This window comes from Scomber scombrus, chromosome 8 (genome assembly GCF_963691925.1).
Source record: "Scomber scombrus chromosome 8, fScoSco1.1, whole genome shotgun sequence".
NCBI classification, from domain to species: domain Eukaryota; kingdom Metazoa; phylum Chordata; class Actinopteri; order Scombriformes; family Scombridae; genus Scomber; species Scomber scombrus.
This window is the reverse complement of record NC_084977.1, coordinates 6,811,686-6,837,133: the sequence shown is the minus strand read 5'-3', so window position 1 is coordinate 6,837,133 and position 25,448 is coordinate 6,811,686. Positions and strand designations below refer to the sequence as shown.

Genomic DNA, 25,448 nt, shown 5'->3' with positions numbered 1-25,448 from the left:
GTTGGCTGACTTTTGCAGCAAATGTTGAGATTTCCTGATTTTTGGTCCCTAATGTGGATGAAATGAGCCTCAAAAAACACAGGATCCCTACACTTCCCGTAATGCAGCTTTTGTTATACCCCACCTGGCAGGTAAACAAAATAATAATAATAATAATAATAATAATAATAATAATAATAATAATAATAATAATGCGTTTAATTTGTACTGCATTTTTAATTCGCAGTGAATCTCAAAAAGCGTTAAACACATATAAAGGAGTCTTTCAAAATCCACATCTCGACAGATACTCCCCTAGACACAAACTTATCTTTATGTGTATAAACTATGGTTTGAGACACAAATGAATGTATTGGCAAATATATATTATTTACATATATTCCTACAATATTTATTCACAGTATATTATATACTTTACTGTTATATACTGTACTTGCCATTTGGCAAGTAACATTAAGGTTACATGGATTTCACCCCACATTGTAGAGGGGCCACATGTTATCTCAAACTGCAGTATCCTCCTTAGCCGATATTGTACTATAGTAGCACAAATTCCCGAACAAACTAAAACTAAATTAAAAATACCAAAACCAACTGATATGCAGTAAACGTGGTACATTTGGATTTGCCCAGTTGTCTATGTTGGAGACACAGATAAAGCCAGAAATGAAAAAAAAAAGTCTTCAGGCTGCATATTAGAGACTTGATTAATGGCACTGTATATTTTTATTAGCCAGTAATTCTTACACATGTATGCACCACACCAGTATATAGCATAATGCGTGTGATTAATTCCATTTATGAGTAACAGTGTATGTATGTATGTACATGTATTTACTAAATATCAGAAAACATATTAGCATTGCAAATAAACCAAGTGTTATACATGATTATATATGAAATGAGTATTGCAGTTATCACAGATGTCTCTGCGTATGAGACAAACATCTATAAAAAAATAAACTTAAATATTAAGCTATACAGTTAATTAATTACAGAGTATGTTCCCATTACAAATAGAAACCTGGATAGATTCCTACCTTATAGGAACAAGTAATAAAGATATTTTCAATATCTGTTATTTGATCATCAGTCAGACTCTTATCGCTGGTCTCAGATGCATGTAAATGTCGTGAGGTACCACACAAGAGGTGTTTAGCTGTCCTGTCTTAGGTTGTAATGAGTTGGTCGTATTGTCAGCGTAATTCCAATTATAATCTTTAAGGCATACCATTAAATGTATCCAAAAACAGCAGAAACTTTCACGTTTGGACAATGTACATCCAAACTCCAGCCAGTGAGGTCCCAGGTAGGGGGGTGGGCCTACAGAAATTGAGGTCAGTGTAGGCCAGTCTTCTTCATGGTGGCTTTCTCACACTTACAAGGCTTTGTGCAGCACACTGTTCATCAAAATGTTTACCACTACAGCAAAGCTTTCAGAAACAGAGGCTTGGATCAATATGGAGCTCCAGCAGGTTCACAGTAGAGGTTCGGGCCTCTTCTCCAGACTGTACTCCTGGGTCCGCTGCACTTTCCACCCCAGCATTGCCAGTAGGACGACGCCCATGACCTTATAGCCCACCTGTAAGCCTAAGTAGCTGCAGGGGTCAAAAAAATGATGTTAGCAGTGATGTACTGGGTGTGTTTCTATGTGTTATGTGCTCTGAGTGACAAGTTTTCTAACCTGTTCCTCAAGATGTTGTTGTCATAGTAACCGCAGTTAAACTTCTTTCCACACACTTCTTTCCACCAGATACATGATGTGTCAATGGCCTTCCCGAAGAGAGCAGGGGCTGGTAGCCAGGCTGAGAGAGAGGGAGAGAGACAGAAAGGGCTCAGTTTAAAGACATTTCTATAGGGCAATCCAACATTTACTTAGAAGAAATGAATGTAAAATGTATGATTGAAAGCAAGTTATGGCTAATTACATTTCCTGATTTGGTTTTATTGAGCTGGGAGAAAATTTCAACTGCACAAAACCCCAAAGTGTTCAATTTTAGATAAACAATAATAATTATGAAAAAAAAAGAATCACACAATATAAATGCTAAATAATAATGAATAATTATGATGATTATTAAGTCATTTTAAATAATTTCTAAAGTTACTTTACAAGTTTCTTCCGATTTTGTTTCATGTATGCTGTATATTATACACAATCTATACATTTATAATTTACTAAAGTCTTTTTAAAAATAGGAGGACATTTTATGATTTGGGGGTACGACTGGTTGCTTACAAATGAGAAATGTATCATTACTTAAATAATTAATAATTGATCTGATTTGATAGTACTACATACTATTTGTATATTGACTTACCCAATACTCTCATGAGTAAAAACTGAATTCCTATAGCAAACGACTTTTCTTCAGAGGGAACGATCCTGAAATGAGCAAAAAAAAGAAAATGTTAGGTCCTGTCATGTCGTACAGTGTCATTCTTGAATGTAACACATACTGGACACCTGTGGCACTGGTCACTTCATGTGTATGAGATCACTAATGTGTTGTAGTCTATTTGCCTCACAATCATTGTTTTTTAGGGACTGCAGAGTTAAGGAGAGCCTGTTAAAAACGAGACTAGCTCAGCGTTTGACTGCAGCAGTTTCTGGGAAAGGAGAAAGCTATGAAAGTCTCTGAAAACTTTAACTAAGAATTAGAGTATTAAACATGACTGATGTCTACACTGGCTGTGGGGAAGTTTTTATATACTGTAATATATTGTCAACCTTACCTGAGCACCATCATGTACATGGGGTTGTGAGTGAGGCAGGCGACCAGCGATGCCAGTGAGATGATGAGCATGGCGGGTAGAAGTAAATGAGGGCAGCTGTTTGGGCAGGGACCTGGTCGGGCCTTACCTTGGCCAGATATACAGCTGCAGTTGGTGTAAAGCTGTATCCATAAAGAAAAGCAATGGAGATGTTAATGTTCTCTGTCCAACATCCAAAAACAACTTTTTACTTTACGTTATATTGTACTACACCTGCTGTGATACTTATTTCCACCACTAGGGGGTATCTGCTTGACTTGAAAAACTAAACTAGAAAACGGTTTAGGGATAAGCGTTTATTCTCTTTTTCTTGACGAATGCTAGACGAGAACATAAATACCAATCTAATGTCAATTTGAAGCTACAGCTGCAGCCAGTTTTCTTAGTTTAGCAAAAGGATTGGCAACAGAAATCTCACAGTATCAACAAGACTCCAGGAAGTCATTGCACCCGGCCAAGAACATGTTCTAGGAACTAACACCTGTAAAAACACATCTTTACAGATTTAACAAGCAAGATACAGTATAACATGTTGACAGAGCCTGTCTAGCTGTTTTCCTCTGCTTCCAGTCTTTATCCTATGTTATGCTACGCTAAGCTTATTGATTCTCTTGGCTCTAGCTTCATATTTAGCTTACAGACATGAGAGTGGTATCAATGTTCTCTTCTAACTCTGCAAATAAACGTATTACCCAAAAAGTCAAATCTATTCCTTTAAAAACTGGTAAATCATTTAAAAAAGACAAACTAAAATGTGAAAATGTCAAACATACTGTACATATATCTTACAGAAAACAGTTAGCCTACAACATCAATGGGTGATAACATCTAGCAAAGATGTAAAAATGAAACTTTACATGATTAAACGTAAGTAAAGTAGAAACGATTGTATAATTTGAAAGAGTAAAATGAGATGTTTGTCTGTTTCAAACCACTACATTTGTATATATGATTACTGTTTACACTGCATTGTCATCCTAACACTTTTGGAAAGATTATATTTCAGACAGGTTTCAGTCTCCTTTACTTGTTAATTTTACAAGTGAATGTATTTTTCTACCATTAAAGATTACCATATACTATATTCAGACTCTTTGTCTAGCACTTGATTGAAATCCACTTTCAAATGTCCACAAGAAAGAGGAAAGAATCATTTTGTGAATCTGGGGATTAATCCATTAAACGAGCTGCAGCCATCACTCTCTAAAGCTGTGCTGCAGCATTACACAGCAGGTTTACATGCTGAGTCAAACCGACAAATACTCTATTAGCAGTCACACAATCCACCTACGAATAGATGATTCACAATCTGTGACGTTTAAACACTGACGTTTTTACCCCCGTAAAACACCACGTCTCTGCTCTGTGACTAATAATCATTGATTGGACATTAAGTGTGAGCCAATAGTGTTCTGTTAGGAGCAGAGCAGTGTCTTTGTCCACCGTGACTGGAAATACAATGATAAATTATATAGGTCTGGGGTTTCATATCACTGCTCTACCATGAAGTGTGATATTTCAAGGACCATGTGGCAGATACTACATCATATAGTCTAAATACTGTGACACTGAGCCAAGATGCTGTGATCTAATTGTGTCAGAAATCTAAAGAGGCATCTAAGGCCAAAGTTACTTCCTGTTCCAAATGTCTACTGAAAACTTTAAAAAAAGACAAGTTTAAGAAAAAGTCTCCCCCCCTGAAGAGCAGACTTAAACACAGACTCAATGCAGTGCATCTCAATGGCATTGTATTTGTGGTATGCGTTCCCTGCAGTATTCTGCAGTACACAGTTAAAGGTTAATTAAACCCTTGCAGCCTAATTTCCAGATCCTGTGCTAGGACAGGAACTCTTATTCTTTCATCCCACACTGAGAAAATTATAGACTGTTACAGAATAAAATCATAAGAGTTTTGAACACTTTTCCTTGCTCTAACAACATTTTTTCTTCTCAATAAATTAATCAGGTCATTTCACTAATTACAGCTGATTTATTGTAGGATCTCAATCTAATTCTGCTCAAATCTCACTATATACTAATGTTACATGTGTCAATATACAGCAGCATGGGAGGAAACCATTATCAGGACATACCTGAACCCTGTGAGTGTTGTTGGAGTCTTTGGTAAAGTTGGTGCAGCCTGCATGGCAAGGAGACACGTACTCGATACCATTCGAGCCACATACAGGGTTAAAGGCACTTTTGGGACAGGAGCAGCTGGAGTAACACTTGGGCAGAGAGCTATAGAGGGCAGAGACAGAGAGTCAGACAAAAACAAGTAACTGGGACTGTCATAGACAGATATAATGTTTGAAGATCAGTGTTTCATAAGCATGTACGAGGTTCAAATTGTTTGTTTTACATATATGTAATTCAAATCCAATTCTAGAGAAAACCGAAAGAAAATAGAGGAAGCTAACATGACACTAAATGTTGACACTAGCATTTTGTCTAAGCTAAGCTGACCCCTGTTTTGTTTACAAACTTTCAAATACTGCACACAAATACTGTGCATGTAATAAATCGTCAATAAAAGAAGAAAACTGGGAAATATTACTAAAAAATTTGAGTTTCAAAGTACTAAACATAAATATGTTTATAAGGAAGGAATGACAGACAAAATCACTCAATGTATACATACATTTGTCGACAAGGAAACTCTACAGGGTACCTTTAATCTATGATTCCAGTACAGTATCAATGAGAACTGGACACTTTCAGCTAACAGGCAGTTTAGTGAGCCTACAGCTTCTCTGAAAGAATTTCAACTTGTTCTCCTTTTTCTCTTGAACTGCCTTTTTCCACCTCAGTCAACAGAATCAGGGGGAAGTTTAAAGGGAAAATTGTGTTTGGGGTTTTCCTCTTTTTAAAAAATACCCCAAGCAACACAAGCATAGATGTCTTTTCATGGTTTCCCATGCAGTTTGAAACAATGTTGAAAGGTAAGATTGGCCTACTTTAGCCGAAGTCTTGGCTGTTACCTTTATTTACATATTCATGAAGTCAGAAGCTAACAAAGGAAAACTGAGTCCTGCCTACTCTCTGAATTATGAATATACTACAAGTATTTCAGAAACAAAAGCTCCAGATGAATAATTGTGAAAAATGTGTTTGAATTTGTAGAATGGAATACTCCCTAATTTAGTTATAATGGCCAATAGCGTGCCAAAATGCAATCACTTCCTCCTAAATGTGAACTGAATTGACTTTCAAAACATCTGTGAGCTGTGAGAAAATTGTGGGACTTGATTTCATTGTATTTGAGCAATCATTTCACATGAGGTCAGCTGGTTGTGTCGTTGCAATATTACTATAACAGTTAAATGACTCTTTGTAAAAACAATGCTGCTCACATGAATCATCATAATCATCATCATAATAACACTCTGCTTTCTCACTCACTCGTTCGGTCCCTTTTGGATGGGGTAGACCTCTGACACATTCTGGGTGGGGCAGCCCATGAAGAAGAGCGGGATGCAGAGGAGGGTGGACATGGTGAGCATCACCACAGAGAAGCGTGGGATGGCCTTCAGAGAGAGACCTACCTTCTTCATGATGATCCCACCTACCAGCATCCCCACGGCTACTGCTGGCAGGTTCAAAGCACCTGGGAACCACAGACGGTAAACATGACGTTTATGGTCTAAGATGTCCAAAAGGTTCTTAAACATTGTGTGCTGTCTTTGGTTAACTAACATAGACATGAACTGAGGAATGACTAAAAACTCACAGGACACCATTTTTTTCATCTTATTTGAAATGCCTCCATTATAGTAAAGACCAGGGATAGATTAATCCCATTTATGCCCCAACCACCTCCTCATTCCTTCTGCCATCTGTGTATTGGGTATATAACCCGTCATCTCCCATTAACCAACAAACCACAAACTTGTTAAGTGCACACTGCAGATTACACATGAAAACACAACATTTCACCTAAAGACCTAATAAGCACCCAGTATTACTCAGTAGCCCCAGTATTTGTTGTGTGCCGTTCAGTTTTTGGTGGTTTAAATTGAAAAAATAATAATAATTCAAATACACATCAGAAGTCAGAGTCTTAGGATGAGGACCCCCAATTTATGTACCATTTTACTATTAACTAAACTACTACACATCAAATGACACATAGTGAGTCTGGAGCTAGCCACCCTGATAGTCTGGGACTTAGGTGCATTTTCATAGCTTGCTTGGTTGATAATCCAGACTTGGTATAGACAGATTTAGGCATTTAAACCATTGATTTGCTCAGAGACTAAATTGCTCCAGTGTTGATACTTCAGATTAGATGTTGCCAAAAATTGTTCATAAACCCCTTTTACAAGAAGACAAGGCACATTAGCAGCACATATTTATTCAGGTGATGTTGTCCATTAAGTATTATTCACACTGACATCAAATCACCAGCCTACTTGCACCCTGAAATGACAGGTGAAGCCTGGAAGCAGTGCAATGTTGTAAACTTCCATAAAGTAAGCACAAACCCAAATAAAAAGTAAGACAGTACAAACTTAATTCACTGTCTGGAAAGCAGCCATGGTGCAAGTGCACTAACACACTCCAGTGTCCATTAAATTATTTTAACAGACTGTTTCACTTCACCTCCACAGTGTTCATTAAAATGGTTTAATACATACCATGCTGTACATTATGACTTGAATTATTTAACAGCTGACATTGATCACTATCAGTTGACTCTAAGGTCAGTAGTAATCTTTTATAGGATCTTTTCTTGAAGTCCCTTCTTTATATTAGCACCTGTGCAGTACCTACCTACTAGCAGGCTGCTATAGGCAGCAGAAGTGCTGTACTGCAGCTGCAGAAACTTGTTGAGGAACGTAGCGAGACCTGCTATCACTGAGGAGAAGCAGCACTGGGCCAGGACCAGCATCAGAAAGAGCGGGCTCAGCAGAAGGTGGACGAACATCCTGGGAAACACTGATCAGACATACAGACACACTGATTATTACAACGATACTTTAAATGACTCCCTCTCTATCTTTTCTGTTATTTACATGGTAACATTACAAAAGTATGTGGAGTCACTTAAAGGACCAATGTGTAAGATTTGGTGCCAATCTAGAGGTGAGATTGCAGATTGCAACAAACTAAATGAACTTCCCCCTCCTCTTCCAAGAGTGTAGGAGAAACTATAGCAGCCACGAAACAGGAAAAATGCAATAAGTGTTTATTTTTGTCTGTTCTGGGCTAATGTAGAGACATGGTATTACAACACTTCCATGGAAGAGGACCCACTCCCTGTGTAGATATAAATGGCTCATTCTAAGATAACGAAAACACGAAGATTCTTAATTTTAGGTGATTATACACTAATTAAAACATACTTGTATTATACTCAATTTTGCCAAGTATGTTCCACAAGAGGCCACTAAATTATACACACTGCACCTTCAATGAAAACGTTTGAATATAATGTGGTCTGAATATAATAAACATACTTTTCAGGAAATCAATTAAAGAGACATCTGGCTTCTTGAAGTCATCACTCACGTCAGTTTCATCTCCAATCACCTGAAAAATGATAAGCAGTATAAACTGTTATGAAAAGTATCTATGTGAGAATAAATACAGCTTTTTTTTGCAAAAATAAGCAATTTAGAGTTATTAGGCATGTTATCAATACAGGGGCATCTGTGTTGTGTGGCTATACTGATTCAAACATACAGGACAGTGTAAAACATGGAAGATTGCTTGTACAGTAAATCACATCAAGCCTGTTGCGACCAGGAAGACCTGATTCTATTTCTCTTGCATCTCTTTTATCCTCCATACCACTTTCTTCTACAAGTCTGTCTCTCTCTGCACTGTATTCATGTGATGAGGGAACATTATACTGAACTGACAGCTCTGTGCAAAAAGCACAACATTGTTCAATGCATTCAAAAATCAACAGAAGCTGTCAAAACACCATAATGGAGAATTTGTGTGGACTTTTTGTCTCTAATGATATTTTTATGGCTTTTTCATACTTGAAGTGCTCTTAGTTTAAATGCGAGGACTCTCAAAGGGAAGGGACATTTTAATTTAAAACCACAAAAATTAGTTAAGGTGATAAAAACTGATATAAACAAAATTATTTTTTAGTTAATTTCAACACTTCCTTCATTATATTATTATCACTGACTTTCATTGTGTTTTCTCATTTTAGCACAATTGGATTGCTTTCATCAGTCATAAGCTTTCATTGTACTGAAAGATGTTCATGTTTTATATCAAAAGCATCCATAGACAAACCACCTACTTACTGCGTTAAGAAATGTGTCTCAGTGCTAATAACAACATGATTTTCTCTGTCAATAATGAACCGTATCACATCAAATATATAAGCTGGAAGAGCCAAAATGTGGATTCACAAACAAGAATCCTTTTATTGCCATCAGCTTTATCATATCTGTCATTACTGTTTTCAGCAGATTATTTAAAAGGTCTGATAGAAATATTTCACAAGAACAATACAAATCCGTTTTTGGTATCAAAATGTGCTCAGAAACATGATATGTTAGTTATAATGTTGACTTTTACAGTATGTAAAGGTTTTTGTAGATTCAAGTTGGTGTAAAAATCAAAGGAGAGAAAGTGAACATGTAATACTGATGTCAGCCAGTAGGTGTCAGTAAAACATGAGAGATATACACTAGCTCAGGAATATTATTCCACTGAATCTGTACCATTTCTACACCTTTGAAATATGAAATACCTTTATACAATGGGAACAAGGTGAATTTAATGGATGTTTAGAATGTGACTTACATTGTCCTCTGAAGGCATACTACGAGGGAAGAAGAAGTAGGGGATGGAGGTGAGAAACAGGGTGCCGGCAGTAATGAGCAGGCCGATCCACCAGGCCCCGACCCAGCGGGGATCACCTGGTCTGAGCCCTTGTTCACCTCCTGCAGGACAGAGCAGTGAACACTGAGTAACTAGATACAACAGCACAGCAACTTTACTGCTTGAATGTTCATAAAATCACTTTGGGATGGCCAAAATCATCACCTAAACCAAGTGTGTCCACGTCCACATAGATCCGCAGCATGACTGAGCCAAGCAGGTAGCCAATGGCAGGCCCGAATACAGATAATGCAAACAGGATGGCTGCGAAAGACAGAGAGCTGCTGTGAGTTTCTGAAGTTTGAGTTGTTATGTGATTTTCTTGTCTAATACTGATGATAAAAATCTTCACACGTGTATGTTAAAGAGCTTTTCTACATGCAAGACTGTAGAATCACCCAGTATTGCACTGTGACCCTCAGATTGTGCTCTCTTTATCAAAACAAATCTATTTGTGAACTACAGGCCATTCACCTATGTAAAGAGGCGAGTTGCCAGGTCCAGCAAAATCATCTATGTAGGAAATCCCAAATGGCTGGATGGGCACTGAGCCCAAGCCGAAGAGCAGCTGAGCGCTGGCCATGAGCAGCCACAGGTTGTTGGAGTCGGTCAGACGCCTGCTCTCATCGTGGCCACAAGACTCCGTGTTGGTCGAGTTCTCCTGCAGGTAGCAAATATCGTGGCGGTCTGGATCACAGCAGGTGGTCATACACACGCGATGGAGAGGGGAGGGGCGGGGCGGGAAAAAGAAGACAGTGATAGTTAATGACAAGCCAGCGGATGCAGATGTGCAACTATTTTAATTTCCTGAAGCTTGTCTGACCCTTGACTGACATGCTGAACAATGCCAGGGTACATTGTCTGGGGGCAAAATGGAAGAAGGAAGAGGGAGATTGTTGTTACAAATTAAATGCCCTGGAGGTGATTCTAATCTCTTTAGCTTTCAGTGAGCACATGAAGATTATGAATTTCCTTCTGATTTATGTAAAAGTTCAGCTGCAGAGCACTAGAAAGCTTTCTGAATCCACCACTGGCTGCAGAGCACAGTGAGCTGAGCAGCAGAGACTTGTTTGACTCCTGCTGAGTGCTATGGAGCCTTTACTGAGGAGGGAGACGCCATACTGCAGCGTTCTGGACGGAGTCTTAAGTAAAGCCTCATAAATTGCATTGACATATTTGTACATTCATGAGTCCTGCGCTCTGGTCTGAGTCACATTAGCTGTCACAGCGTTGCCAGAGGAGACAGAGAAGCAGTGTGGCCTTGTCTTACTGTGTAGAACAGAATCGTAGTTGTAGCTCTGGGACACAAAGTGAGGTAAGGTCAGCAGCATGGCACTAACGGACATCATCAGTCCACCTATTCCGATGACGCGAGGTCGGTGGACCCGATTTCCGAAGTAGCTCACGAACACGATCAGCAGGCTGTTACTGATCTGAGAACAAGACACACAGACACACACGTCAAAGAGGATCCAGAGGGAGCTTTTTCCCCTCCAGTGGACAGTCAACACATTTCTAATCCATCCATTCACACTGAGTGCATTCTCTCGCAGTTATCCAACATTACCAACACACTTTCAAAACCAAATATGGAAGTTGCTGGTGTCACACACAAATACAGCAGGGACAGCATACAACTCAGACACAATTTAGATGTCACATTCAAGAAAAATAATGTACAGATGTAGAAGATTTACACTTGCATTGACAGATTTTCTTTGGCCTATTGGAGGCAATGGAAACGATAAACACAAAACTGTCAGCAGACACGGCAAACATGTTAAACAGTTGCTTATTCACACATCCAGCTGACATGGAGTAACTTAAGCATTCATTTGGAAATGTGTTTCTGGCCACCTGATTGATACAAGTCTAATATTCACTCTCCTCTTAGCTTCTGTTTGGCTCTCCACTAACTCCTGAAGGAAATATCTGGCTCTTTAGCTGCTAAATACTTCACTATGTTCTCCAGCTAGGAGTTACCAAAGCAGCTTGTACATAACCAAAATAATCAGCCGAAAGATAGCCGAGAGAAACTGCAAAACAACCCATTTCACATCATATCTAGTATTTTGATCCATTGTGGATGCAAAAATATTTATTCTAGCAGCTTTAACTGATCGCACTAATAGGAGAAGCTGACACTTTCCTCATTTGGTCTGTTTTCATAAGATGTTGCATTCAATCAATTACAATAATCACCTTGTCTAAGTGCAGCCAGATCCTGAGAAGATTTGAGCGGTGCAAACCATTTATAAAAAAGCAAAAAGGTGGCAAATGTCAAAACAATATTTCTTTTGTGACTCCTGACCTGCAGTCATGCATATCTGACTCATGAAACTGGATGTTTATCTGTATGATGCACTTCAATTCCACTTGAGTATGGAAATCCGGTGCCCTCCGGGACGAGCATGTACAGTACATTCTTTCATTATTCCTGACCCCCGTATCTGTAATAAAACTGTTCCAAAATGCTCGAGTCCCGCTTGAATTGTCAGGAAGTGTGATTTTGATATGTTGCTTGTTCTCCAATTCCTCCTTTGTCATCGGTACCCTTGAAATAAAGCTATCATGATCTCAGACTGTGTGAGGGTATGTTATTGTTGGCTCTTACCTCGTGGAGAGAGGAAATAGTTCCCGAGGAGTAGCTGCTGAGGCCATAGCGTCTCTCGATAGTGGTGATGATGCTCTTGAAGTAGGAGCTGTACAGCAGCTGAGAGAATTGCAGCAGTCCGTGGCACAGGACGAACAGCTAAGACGGAGAGACAGTACAGTGGCCTTGAGCGTCCGGGTATTATGTAGGTGAAAACAGATATACTGACATGCAGATAAGATAAACAAAGGCAGGACAGAAATATAAAATTTTAAGATTTCCTGGAAGCGAATTGCTCCTTAGACCTTGAACTGCTAGTTTGATGCCATAGAAACCTAGTAAAATCTGAGAACCACAGAAATGCCTGCAGCGTTTTAATATGAGCCCCCATCCGTTTCTGTCATTAATACCTCTCACAAATGTCCAGTGTGCTCTGACAAAAGCTTTGAGTAGGGATGGAGCCAAGGTTAAAACAGATTATACTCATAAATGTCAACTGTCTTTTATGCTATTTTCAGCTGCAAAAGACATTTTGGCTGTACTCAAATAGCAACAGAACAGACACACAGCATAAAACAAATTCTTCCTGAGAGACCTAAACTATTCCAAGGAACAGAGACCAGTTCAGAGGAACCACATTGTCATCCCATATGTGGCCGATGTCTCGGAAAAGTACCGGACGACTAAACGGGACTTTCCATTGTTTTTGAACCCCCAGCAACACGCCGAAGTGACAATTAGTTCACCCGGTGGAGTGCATATTGAGAGAGAGAGAAGACAGAATGCTTGAATGAGGTGTAAAATGAGGTGATGATGAGAGGAAGTTATTTGGAAAGGGGTGTAACATTCAGAAAGTACCTTTCTTTTTAAGCAGAAACCCTTTCGAAATCATTACAGTAGCTACGCACAAAGCCATCCTGAAATCCCTTCCTTAGTGGTTTCGCACTAATTCACACCTTGATCCATGTGACCTCATGGTGTGAACATCTGAGACTCCAGCAGATACTGAGGAAACCTATTGGACGATTGCTGAAAACATCTTCAACTCAACCACTTCAGTCCAGTGTGTAATCTCATTGTGACCTCATGTTGTTACAAGGACATCTCAGACAGCGGAGGAGGTTTCATGTTTATTTGATTTAAGTATTATCACCAAAAATGTACCAAAAGGAGAAGTACTCATTATGTAGAATGGTGCCTATTATGAAATACTTTAGTGGATCATTATTACTGATGTGAGCAACGTGTCGGCAGAATTTGATTGGTAATAATTAGATCCCAAACGATACTGGGTATTTGGGGCCGATACTGGTGTTAGGAAGTGAAAAAATTCTGATTGATATATTGGCCGATAATATTATATGAACAGAATATATAGATAAACACATGATGAAACATGCATAAAGAACAGGGAAAAAAAGTATGAAACTTGAATTAAGAAAAAGGGTCAAATACACATTAACTGCTGCCTATATAACTTTAGAAAATAAAAAACAGTATCAGACGATAATCAGCCAATCAGCTGACCGATATATCAGTCAGGCTCTAGTAATAATAGCCCAGTAAGGTGAAGCTAATTCTTCCAAATTTGTTTTGACGTTTGTCTGTTCTATGTGGTAGGAAATATTATTGACTGGTTTTATGACTATGTATCATATTTATCGGCTCATCTTATGTTTTATATGTAAAACCTTAAACTACAATGGGACTAACTAGAGCTGCCAGCCAAAGGTAGTATCCTCCTACCAGCACCTCTAATGCTCTCCAGGAAGTTGATGCACAAAGAAAAGACCCCACCCAAAACAACAAATTATTTTTACACCTTGGTTTTTATTTAAAGTAAACTAATGACATGTACCTTGTTAATTAGTGAGCTTTCCGGTTGCTGGTAGGTGGATTTTATTACCTTTGGAGAAAGCAAGCCTCCCCGTTTCCCGTTTCCGTCTTTGTGATAAACGAAGCTAACTGTTTTTTGGCCTTCGAAAGTGTATTTCCTAAAATGTCAAACCCTTCCTTTAAAATCAAAGTTGAGTCACAGGTCCTTTTGTTTATTTTTGTTGAGGTCAAGTGTAAAGCCATCAGAATCATGACTCAAATCTGATTCGTGTCCAAGCCATGTGACTCAATCCACACCTTAGAAGTGCAATATTTCCCGCTCGAATGAAGCGGAGCGTCACGTAGCAAACTGGAAATACTTTTGTTTGGTACAAGTATGTTCAAGTTTTACTGGAGTTGAGTACACAGTGGTGTCTTATGGCAAAGCAGTAATTCATCTAGTTTTCCGTGAAGCTAAACAGCACGGTGCCAAAAGAGTAATGAAATGTGTGATTCAATGATGAGATCTTGGACTCATCGTCAGCCAATTACTTAGCTTCAAGTGATACTGTATGTCTCTCCAGTTCATTGCATGATTTTGTCTCCTGGACATTTCTCTTCACACCCAGAGACGTGGAAAGATCAAAGTCGTCAACTGGACGGGCTCCCAGTGATCTGGGAGAGCCTCTCGCCTATCTGTGTGAGAGGAGGTGTTCAGACACTCCTATGAATCTCTGTACATGGGTTTAGTCGCTCGGGGGGTCGTGAATGCACGAATGATGCTGAAGATACGTGTTGAGATTAGGAGTGAATTTGCTATGAAAACACTGATTAATCCAAGCTTTTAGTTTGTTTACCAGCTGTCAGGCTGACTGAGAGAGAATAAACTCTGCATTCAACTCAGAACAGTTAATTCTTCTATTAAAGCTTGGATTTACGGTTTGTTAGCACACACAATATACACTTTTACACTGTTGCTAATATTTCAATCTCATTCTGTATCTGATGGGCTTCAATTAGCAAAATGATTTGACAGGACCTATCTGAATAGGCAGTGAAAGATGTTCATTTAGATAAAACTAAAAGTTATAGGTTCACATGAAGTCCGGCTCAGTTCTTTGGCCTTTAAAGGAGTCTGATGAATGTTTTTATTGCAGATAAAGTCTGCTACGACTCATGTTTCAAAGATAACTAATTGGCCCTCTGACAATTTGGCTCTGACACTAAAAAAACTAATTCATTTTTGTTAACACATAATCCTTTGAACTAGAAGATTTTCCCTTTTGAGGGAGAAGCTTTGCACTCATTCAATAATCAAATAGCAGGTCAATAATTCTTGATGAAGGAATGCTGCATTAACTGGAATAGAGCAGGAGAAATACAATTGACGCTAATAGTGCATTAATATTATGTCACATTGTGAACAAAGAAGCATTTATTGTTTATCCACACTGTTCATACAAGTGATTTATGCCTATTTGATGCTTGTATGCAGGAGAGTGTTTGGATTCTCCACAGTTTATGTACATATTTATCCTTTTTGAACACTCTCAGTCCCTTCAGTCTGGATGTTATTGTCCCAGCCTGCAGCCCTGCTGCGAGGGAAGAATTGGGGGAAGTTCACACTAGATTTTCAAATGCTTTTATTTCAGGGACACGTGCTGTAGCCCGACGCTGGGTATCCATGGATTTCCAAACGGAAATCTTTTTTGTTATTAAAATAATGCCTGACCTACTTGGTCAAGAAATGAAATAAAGGAAAAGCTGTGTGTATGAAGTCTCCCTTGATACTTGAAAGAAAGTAAAGCCACAGAATCACCTCCCTTCATTGTGAAACAAACTTTAAACAGTTTTGGTGCACAATAGCATCACGGTCAAAGGGCATTGTCTCTGATTTAAAGCACTGCTTTTTAAAATTATATTATGAATTAAATCTTAAAATAAATATTAAAAGTAAATATAATTTATATTTGCTAAACGTTAGATGATAAGATTGAGAGCACCTTTGTAAGTAACTATGACGCTACAGCCAGGACACGGTTAGTTTCACTTAGCCTAAAGAAACAGGTGGGAACAGCCAGCCTGGCTCTGTCAAAAGAAAGCTAAATAAATCACTTATAAGCACCTCACTAATTATTATATAATTTTTTTTATCTCATACTCATATGTTTAACCTGCAAAGAAACGCAGTGTATAAACAATAGGCCGTGGTTTTACTGGGAATTATGTGCTGGACTATTTCTTGGCTGTGAGCAGTGACGTCAAGAGTCAACCGTGAGGTTTCCAGGCAGCACAGATACCAAGAGGTGACTGAACTTAGCCAAGGAATCGTCCAGTTTATAACCCATCATAAAATCCCATAAAAGCACACCCAGCCAGATTTACACATACTTTTATGTCATGACAATTAAATAAAATATTACATATTAATAAGGGATGCTTGCAGGCAGATTCTGTCACCTTTGGACAGCTTTTGTGCGAAGCTAAGCTGACTGACTGCTGGTTGTATGAGAAAGCTGTGTCAATCTTCTCGCCTATCTCTAGACGACAAAGCCAATGAAGTGTTGAGTAAGTGTCATGCAGACTTGTTGCAGCCAACAGTAGATAAGTTCAAAGTTGTGAGAAAACAAACCACGTCTCAATGAAACTGAGCAAATAAGAGAGCAGAGCACTGTTCGCCATTTACTAGTGTCAAGAAAAGATGGATGGATTTGATTGCTCACTGTGAGACCATTGTTGAACTGCTTGGCCTTACTGATTGCAGTCATTTGGTCTCATGTGAAAAACAACTCAGCCAATTTCTTCGTTACACGGGAGGCCAACACTAATCAAGAGTTCTGGTGTCAACAGAAACTAAAGTTTCACTTCCTCTACTTATTGCTGTAGGAATGACACATGCTACTTCTACGTATACATAATACTATGTGTTCTTATTCTGAGCTGCTCCCATGATCTAAACGTGCCTGCTTTGAACCGTAGATGCATTTGTACTCTGCAGACTGGGCGATGTTAACTGTGAACTTTGAACTAAATAATGACGTCTGTAGGGTGAACCATACCGTTTCGCTGTCCTCCACCCTCCCTATATTTGTACATCTTGGTTTGGACAAAGGAGGGGGTGCGGGGGGCTTTAAAGTGAAGACTTAAAATGATAAACAGGAGAAGACTCGCAGGAACTGGACCTACCACAGTCAGTGTGGGAACGCTGAAGGTAAACACGCCGAATATTTTTCAAATAAACCTTCACCTTCTGGAAGTTTACAAGTTGCTTAACTAACTTCTTTCAGCGTCTCCTCCAAACTTACAGAATATATGTCTATTAGTCACGTTCTGCACACACGAGTCGACGCATTTCTGATGAGGACAAGTCATTTCTCGCTGCGTTTTGAAAGCAACCACCAAAGTGCAACATGCAGTTTTGCCTCATTATTACTCACAGCCATGGAACAAACTGTTTCTCTCCCATTATTGCCATACAGTGAGGAACAACTGCTCCTTTTGGCACTCTGTGGGGTTACATTTCTTACTAGTCAGTGTTGAGTGAGACTATTAACATTAGAGCCAGCAGTGCAGAAACTATATCAATATTTGAACTGGAAATAGTTGCGAAATACATAAAAATGTCAAAAAAGATGACTGATTGATGTATTTAAAGATGGAAACTCAAAAACAGCACCACTTTCCCCTGTGAAAAAACTCCATCTGGAGCAGAATGAAATTTTCTCTTTAGAAAAAAAGAACAAAAAAACTAAAACTTTTCATAAATTGAGGTTTTCAAATGGTCGGGAAATCACTTTTAATCATAGATTAGAAATATAATCAAGCTCTGACCTAGAGCTGAATGATGACTTGATTTATCAATCAGTCAACTGAGAAAAAATTGGCAGCTTTATCGATAATCTAATAATCAATTCAGTGATCAATTTTAAAGCAAGAAGCCAGCATAGTCTCTGATTCCAGCTTCTCAAATGTGAAGTCTTGCAGCTTTTCTGTGTAATACTGTGAGAACTGAATATCTTTGGGGTTCCTACTGTTGGTTCTGAGAAATTATAACAGACTTGCTCTCATTTCATTTTCGATTAATTGCTAATAGAAATAATGAATGAATACTGAGTAGCAGCCCTGAATGGTTTGGTTGTTTATTCATACACAAATTAAAGATAAAGCATCTTCTCAGTCACATATAGGCTATGACTAGGCTATTTTTTTAAAAAACCAACAACCTCGGGAACATTTTTATTTGATTTTCGCTCTTACTTATGTCGACTTCTGCGAACTTTTACCGACTAAAAACTGACATTAAATCTGACTTCAACTTTGTTTTGGAAGAACTTTTTTCTTTTTAGAGATACGAGTAACAACAGAGAAGTTGTTGATCTAAGGTGCAGCTCTGTTGACTGTCAGGCAACACTACACGGGAGGCAATACACTCAGGGTTTTTTCCCCGAGAAAAAAAAAAACTAATCTATGAAAGCGCCCCAGTATTACCATGTCCTTCAATACATCTAGCGATATAAACAGTGAATGAACGAGTGCTGCAGGTTAAAACAAAGACGCTGACATAGTAGCGCTGATGCCTACCTTAATGCTGCGGCACTGCGTCCTTGGTCTCTTCATGTCTTTGGGGGAATGGAAGTCCATTAGTGGAGCAGCTCAGTGTAGAAATGTGCCTCTCGAGGTTTTGTGTCAGAGGTTGAGATGTCTTTGTTTTCCCCCCGGTGAGCTGGAGGGCTTTTTTATGAGTGCCGGTGATGTAATTGGACTCAGCCCACACAGCACCACGCGTAAATGTTTTGAAAGTTGTGAATTGGGAACAGACAGTCCTGCGCTGATTGGCTGAGTCACGCGCGAGCCCGTGCACACTCACCTGTGACCGAGCCTAGTTAATACTGATATTAATAATGACTCATGACGCATTAATTACGCCTTAATAAACCTACTCTTTAATAAACAATAGTATGAAGGAGTGTTATGTGTTAATAGTATGAGTAGGCATCCTCTCATTAGAGCCTACTTTGTTCTCCAGCAGCTCAAACAGGCTCACTGCTTCATTAACTGCGGAATGCGGCGCTCCGGATCTGTTCCCGCCTCAAGCTAATGAGTGGTGGGTCTACCGAGAGAGAGAGAAAGAAGCTACTGGTAATAAATAAAGCTGTTTAAACACGGTGTCAATGTAGCTATTAATGGTTTGTTATTTACCTACCACAGTTTAACGACGTATTCACTTATTCCAGGTGAGCTACGGGTGGTGGGGTTGAGATATTTGAAGTACAGGTAGAAAGAAAGGCAGGTAAAGATGCTAATGACTCATACATATACCCGCATTAAGACTTAATGCATACAGTACATAGCAGTGGTTGGCAGCAGGGCCGTAGCCAGGATTTTAATAATACTGGGGTCACATGTTCACCCTCCCCCTAATATTTACTTATTAATTTCACAGTTGTGTTTTGTGTACATTATGATGTCCAAACATTGACTGCTGTTTCAATCACTGCCAAGGTGGAGAATTTATTTTTGTGGGTTAAGCTTTTTTTAAATTTTATTTTATTATTAGAATTAGAATAGGATATTAATTATTTTTTGTTGTTTGGCTTTTCACTATTTGTTGTTAATACTTATTTGATGTACACATGTAATATTTTTTGTCGGTCATTAATTTTGATCGTTCTAAATTTGGCACATGTTTTTCAATATAAAAGTGGCCACATTTAAATAGTTTCAAACTGCTGACATCATCTTATTACAAAATCACCGGTAACAACGTTTAATGGTTGACTGTAAGCTACCCCCCTAGGTTTCAATAACCACCGATTTCTCAGAAAAAATACCTAAAACATGACTTGTTTCCTCAGTGACTACAGCCCAGATGGTAAATACAATGTAATGCTATTTATGGTCAAAACCAACAAATGCTTCTTTCCTTTGGCAATACACATTGCATGTTGTCTGACACTAAAAATGGTCGGAAAGTGTTGTGCTTTACATGATACGTGATTGTATCCTTCTCATAATGTTAGGATGTATTAATATTGTAATTTTAAAGTCATAATTTCAAAGTGTTGTCATCTTGTGCAGCAGAACCACGACAACAAAGCTTTCTTTCTTATCTTGTATTAATGATTAAGTCGGATTCATGTTCACAATTATATGGTGTTGTTATTGGGTTTTTTTTTTACCATGGAGTTGAAAGCACATGATGTACCACATCAACATCATCACAAGTATGAAAGTCATTAAGTTAATGAAGAGCTGATGTGAGTGGAGCAGAGAGGTAGACAGTCAGCAGGTAACAGAAAAGCTTGAGAAAGTCAGCAAATGACTGAACTTTTCATAGTATTATATATAAAAGTGGAGTTTAGTTCCTTCAACGAGGGGTATTGTACTCTGAATATCTTTAAAGGTTACAGACAGCGGCTTCAGTCTGTAAACTTCAGTATGTCTCAACTATATCAATACATGTGTACAGCACATGTAGCAGACAATGAACTCTTATGACTGTTTTGAGACACAATACATTATAAATAATTATAGTACATTATACATGTTATGTTGCCCATTAATTATCTCAATATAAATCATGATCAGTGGGATAATACTTGTTGCTAAGCAACAGACATATGAGCTGATCTTTGGTAGGACGACATGTAGATAAGTGTGTGTTCAGGTATTGTACAAACAAACAGGACTCAGCCAATCGCGGTGTGGGGTGTCATTAAATACTGGTGGATGTAGAAACACCATGTGAATAAGGAATTAAATCACAACAACAAAGGCAGTTCCAAACTTAAATACTGAAGGCAAAGATGTAAACTCTAAAGGAGAACATATATCTGTAACATGCGACTTCAAGTAAAACAGAGGGATTGTTTATATTAGTTTCACAGTTCTCTGAGTAAGTTTGCAGAATTTAAAACAATAAAACCCCCTCAAATGTGGGATATGGAACGGTCCGAGCAAAATTATTGAGATTACTCAATAAAACTAGAGATAATTGTTAATTCAAATATTTTGGCTACACGGCCAAAACCAACAGTTGTCAAAAAGTTGAACATATCAGGTGCCAAACAAAATATTTGATTATTTCAGTTGACCTACAGGTTTTCCGCTATGCTCCACTCATGTCATGCCTGTTTAAAAGTTACAGTATTGTGACACAAACGTCAGTCTGGTGATGAGAGTGTCCACTTACTCAACATGTCCTGCGGCTGCATTGCATTATGGTCTGCTTATTATGACTGCTGTCGGTGAGGAAATCGTAGAACTGTGTAGAGCAGAAACCCGACAATGACAGATGACAGATTTTGAAAGGATGTAGTCTTGAGCGCTGCCGTACCTGTGTGGAAATGTCTCTATGTGACTTCACACCACTGACACTTTGCTGGATATTCTAAGAACTAAGAACACTGCATGGGAAAGGGCGAGGGGAAAACCCAACCACACAAAAACATATAGGAATCTATGAAATTCAAGGTAAATTGTCCAACACTTTTTTGGGAAACATCATGAAGCATGACGTTAAAAAATGTACAGGTGTTGCAATAATGCTTACTGATCACGTTTACCTTTATCTTGAGCAAACATTTTTTTTCCAAGTGTCTTGAGCTGGATTCTTCCTTCAGTTTTCTGCATAAATTGCACCACAAATATAACTGCCTGCATGTAAGGATGAGGAGTTGTGAAGCAAGAGATTTAAGGATTCTGCACAAATTAGATTTTACATAACTTTCCATTACGCCATCATGAAGAAGTGCTGTGTTCATGTGACATCAACCTCAGCCTAAAGCTACAGAGGAAAAACAAAAGCAAGTCGAGTTCAGCAGTAAAACTAAGAGCGAAGAATCCATAACAGTGCTCTTGTGTTACGTACACACAGATCCTTATTTGGCAATTCAAATAGTCAGATAAATGGCTTTGAGCTCTTTCTCTCTTCTATCAACAAAGTGGACATTTGGCGTGGCTGAACAAAAAAAAAAAAGGCGTCACTGTGGTTTGAAATGTTGCAGGCTAAACAGAAAAACACTGTACCCAAACACTTGGCTTTCACTGTGGCTTTGGTGGTGTAAAACAAACATAAATGTGTTATCAGGTATTCTTCCCTAACACAATGAGGGGAGTGATTGTGATATACGGTGTGCTTTTTATAAAACCAGAATAAAAAAAAATAAGACATTCTATATTTAAAAGATGACATTTAATTTGTGGATACGAATTCGGGAAGTTTACAACCTTAATTCAACATGCAGTGATCGTAAAAACACATCACAAAGATGTTAAAGGGTGTGAGAATAAGATTAGACCAAGGTGGTAGGCAGTTTTGTGTGTGTTCACAGTGATTATTAAATGTTCTAGTTATTCACAAAAAAAAAAAAAACCCAAAAAACCTGTGAAGAGTTGTGTTCTGACGCAGAACAATCAAGCTTATAAAATAGAAAAGTCATGATACACCAAGTTGGAAGGGTGTGATAGTGAAAAAACACAAGGTAGAAAAGAGGAGAAGAAGGGTGGTGGCGTTCCAATAACTGAGATCAGGGTCCAAAAATCACTCCGGTTGTCTTTAAAAAAAAAAAAAAAAAAAAATGAAGTTCATATATTTCCTGTAGCTCTGCAGGTGTTGATCTCACCACGGGATGTGTTAACCCACTGAGCGTTGGCACGTCAATCAGAGGAAAAGAACAATTAATCTTATCCGAATCAAACTGTACCGTGTGAAGAAAGCTGGTCGTTTGCCGCTCGACGAACGCAAATCTGCTTTCTCCTCGTACCAAGGTGGAGCTTTTTGGTGCAGGGTGAAGCTGCGTGTTTGAGAATATGGTTACATATACAAAATGAAGCCCTTAAAGTCTACTTTGGTACCTAAATCATGTTCATCCAAACTACACTTTACACCGCTTCACTAAAGTTACAAAACTGCAGAAAATACTGTGTTTAAAACCAGGTTGTCAATTGTTCAATGGCACATAAATGTCTGTAAATGTTCATGTGTTATACATATTCCCATCATTTCGGTCCTCTTGGCAAAAAGAGAGCACCGTTAATTGCCATTTCTATACGCTTTCAAAGCATATGAAACAATATTTAACAAAAAAGTCCATATACAACTTTGACAACAAAACCATTTTTACTTTGCTATGCTGTAAAAAGGTAATTCAACTATATAAAAACTCCAAACAACTGTACAAAATTCAATCGTGGTGCTCAAGTCTGCTCTGTCGTCTGATAAGGCACAGTTCCATACATGTATTCCTTATGAGTAGTGTCCGTCTGCTTCTAGTGTTGCTGTTCTTGAAGGAAAAAAAAAAAAAAAATTAAAAATAAAAGCTGTTGTTTTCACACATAAGCCCCCAAAGCTGCGTGGAACTCTGTGAGACACTGAACAAGCTGCTGAAACTTGGGCCTCTCCTCTGGGTCCAGGGCCCAGCAGCAGGCCATTACTGCAAACCTGCAACACAGGGGGGGAAAAAAACAAGAGACGGGTCCAATTAAATGTTTGCAGGGATTAAAGAGAAAAGATTTGTAAGCCTGAAAAGTAGTGGAAGAAATATGTAAAATTGAAACTGCTCTATGGCTGAAATGTGGCGCGGTGCCTGATAACATCAACCTCTGTGTTTGTCCATGTGCATTTTCAGCTGTATTGTGTGTGAAAAAACAAAGTGCACGGGGAGAGGAGGGTGACATGCAACTAAAATCTAGATCTGGCTTCGGGCTCAGAGCATTACTTGATTACACCTACTGTACACGACGTATTGTCCTCAAACAGGAGCTGCCTGTGCAGCGCTGATATAAATGTATGAGATAAAATCATTTCTTAATCAATGCGTGACCTTAAATGTTTTACTTTACAACCTTGAATATTTTGAGAAAGGAAGCCTTCACATCACCACCTATTGTATCGAGAAGGAAACCGCGTTCAGTTATTCAACAAATCTCAGGTAATTATTACGTGTATGTTTGAGCATCACTTGAGTTCTTTGAGACGATTCAACACTTTCAGGCTTTTCCCAACACAGAGATTTTGTATTCTTTTGGGAGACTGAACTGTCAAAACAAGTGAGGACAAATAATTCTTCATCCAAATATGATGCTGTAATCCCTAAATTGTAATGCTATCAGAACAAAAGTAGCAGTAGTAGTGAACAAACAGGAAAACAGAGGAATGTGATGTCTTTCGCAATTTGATTTCTGCGAATTGTTTATTGATTTGTGCTTATTAGGAAACGTGTGCAATAATAAAAACATTAGGAAATGTTAGTGTGTGGTACGTTCTGCTCCTCTTAAGTTCAGCAATGGAAAGATTTCAGAGATGCTTCTTTAATAATAGTAAGAACTAAATTGGATGAAGTTGCTCCTGAGCAATTCAAAAAGTAAGGCTGGAATCATACAGCACACCTGGGTTTCTGACAGGAACTTTAGTGCTGTTGGAAAAAGAAGTGAGGACTGACAGCTGTGTATCGTCAGCATGAAGGTGAAAAGAAATGCCAAAATGAATGGAACGTTTATAAAGAAAAGAAAATACTAGCTGTATTTTAAACCATGTGCCTCAGAGTTGTCAGTTGTCAATAATTTAGGGTCTTCTGTATAAAGTCAAAGCTGTCCGTGTTCAGACTGATGTACAACACCTGTCTGGGTTTACCACCCAACATCTTGAACCCTCGCTGATTTCAGTCATTCATGCGTCACAGGCTGAAACCACTGGGGTGGTCCGCCACTGCAGCCCTGTTATTATCCAGCAGTGAGACGGTGACAGTCTGTTGCAAACTGGATAGTGAAGAAACAGTCTGTAAATAATAACTGTGTAATGGGGAGTGACGTCTCTGGGACACAGGCTGCTCCCTCTTCTTGACAGTTGCAGGATGTTGATAAGCATCGCGTTAACAGTGGTAGCTGCTGAACATTTCAGTATGATTCAGCTTTCATATCACATAAACAATGTTTTGTTTGGGACGTCCGCAATAACAAGGCTGGCTGCTGCTAAACAGTATGTGCTTGTGTGTTAATAATCAAAATAATGAGAAGGAAAAGGCACAAACACATCCTGTAATCTTCAAAGTGACTGAAGCACTTTATTTTGGTCGCTGATTAAAAAAAATACTACATTAAGGTGACTGATAGTGTAACCCGTCAAGGCCAGCTGACAATTATTCTAACTGTAATACACAATGTTAAGTCATTAAATGTATCTGTTTGCATGTTCCTTATAATATTTTACTGACTGCTGTTATTTCATCAGTTTTAAATAATCCTTCTGATTACATGTGTGCTGTTTGTTGATTCATTATTATACTTTTTAAAGTCAGTTTTATACTTTTTTTAAATAGTTTTTCGTTCATAATGTGTTATATCTCACTACTGCCACTATTACTACTACTACTTCTGTCATATATTCTTTGTGCAGTCAAGTTAATCCTATAAAAGA

General features: G+C 38.5%; 2 protein-coding genes across 2 annotated transcripts in view; both read right to left on the bottom strand.

The window, feature by feature from the left end:
- Window positions 1-677: 677 nt before the first annotated feature.
- Window positions 678-18,777, bottom strand: slco2a1 (solute carrier organic anion transporter family, member 2A1). Its single transcript, XM_062424463.1, has 14 exons — window positions 18,614-18,777; window positions 12,239-12,376; window positions 10,895-11,057; window positions 10,099-10,311; window positions 9,790-9,888; window positions 9,547-9,686; window positions 8,235-8,307; window positions 7,549-7,713; window positions 6,178-6,382; window positions 4,869-5,016; window positions 2,737-2,897; window positions 2,322-2,386; window positions 1,685-1,805; window positions 678-1,598 (listed from the first exon to the last, which is right to left on the bottom strand). The coding sequence occupies exons 1-14, from the start codon at window positions 18,671-18,673 to the stop codon at window positions 1,478-1,480; spliced, it is 1,872 nt and encodes a 623-aa protein (XP_062280447.1). The 5' UTR covers window positions 18,674-18,777; the 3' UTR covers window positions 678-1,477.
- A 3,818-nt stretch (window positions 18,778-22,595) lies between these two features.
- Window positions 22,596-25,448, bottom strand: part of ryk (receptor like tyrosine kinase) — a 35,045-nt gene continuing 32,192 nt past the window's right edge. The window contains exon 16 of the mRNA XM_062424662.1: window positions 22,596-23,474. Coding sequence (XP_062280646.1) covers window positions 23,363-23,474 — 112 coding nt within the window. The 3' untranslated portion in view covers window positions 22,596-23,362. The remainder of the gene's footprint in view (window positions 23,475-25,448) is intronic.

Bases quoted from the DNA above. Each gene is read 5' to 3' on its own strand.
- slco2a1 (XM_062424463.1), bottom strand. From the start codon at position 18,673: ATGGACTTCCATTCCCCCAAAGACATGAAGAGACCAAGGACGCAGTGC. The intron at 11,058-12,238 runs GTAAGAGCCAAC...TCTTGTTCTCAG, and splicing joins CTATTTCCTCTCTCCACGAG to ATCAGTAACAGCCTGCTGAT. The intron at 8,308-9,546 runs GTAAGTCACATT...ATCATTTTTCAG, and splicing joins GTATGCCTTCAGAGGACAAT to GTGATTGGAGATGAAACTGA.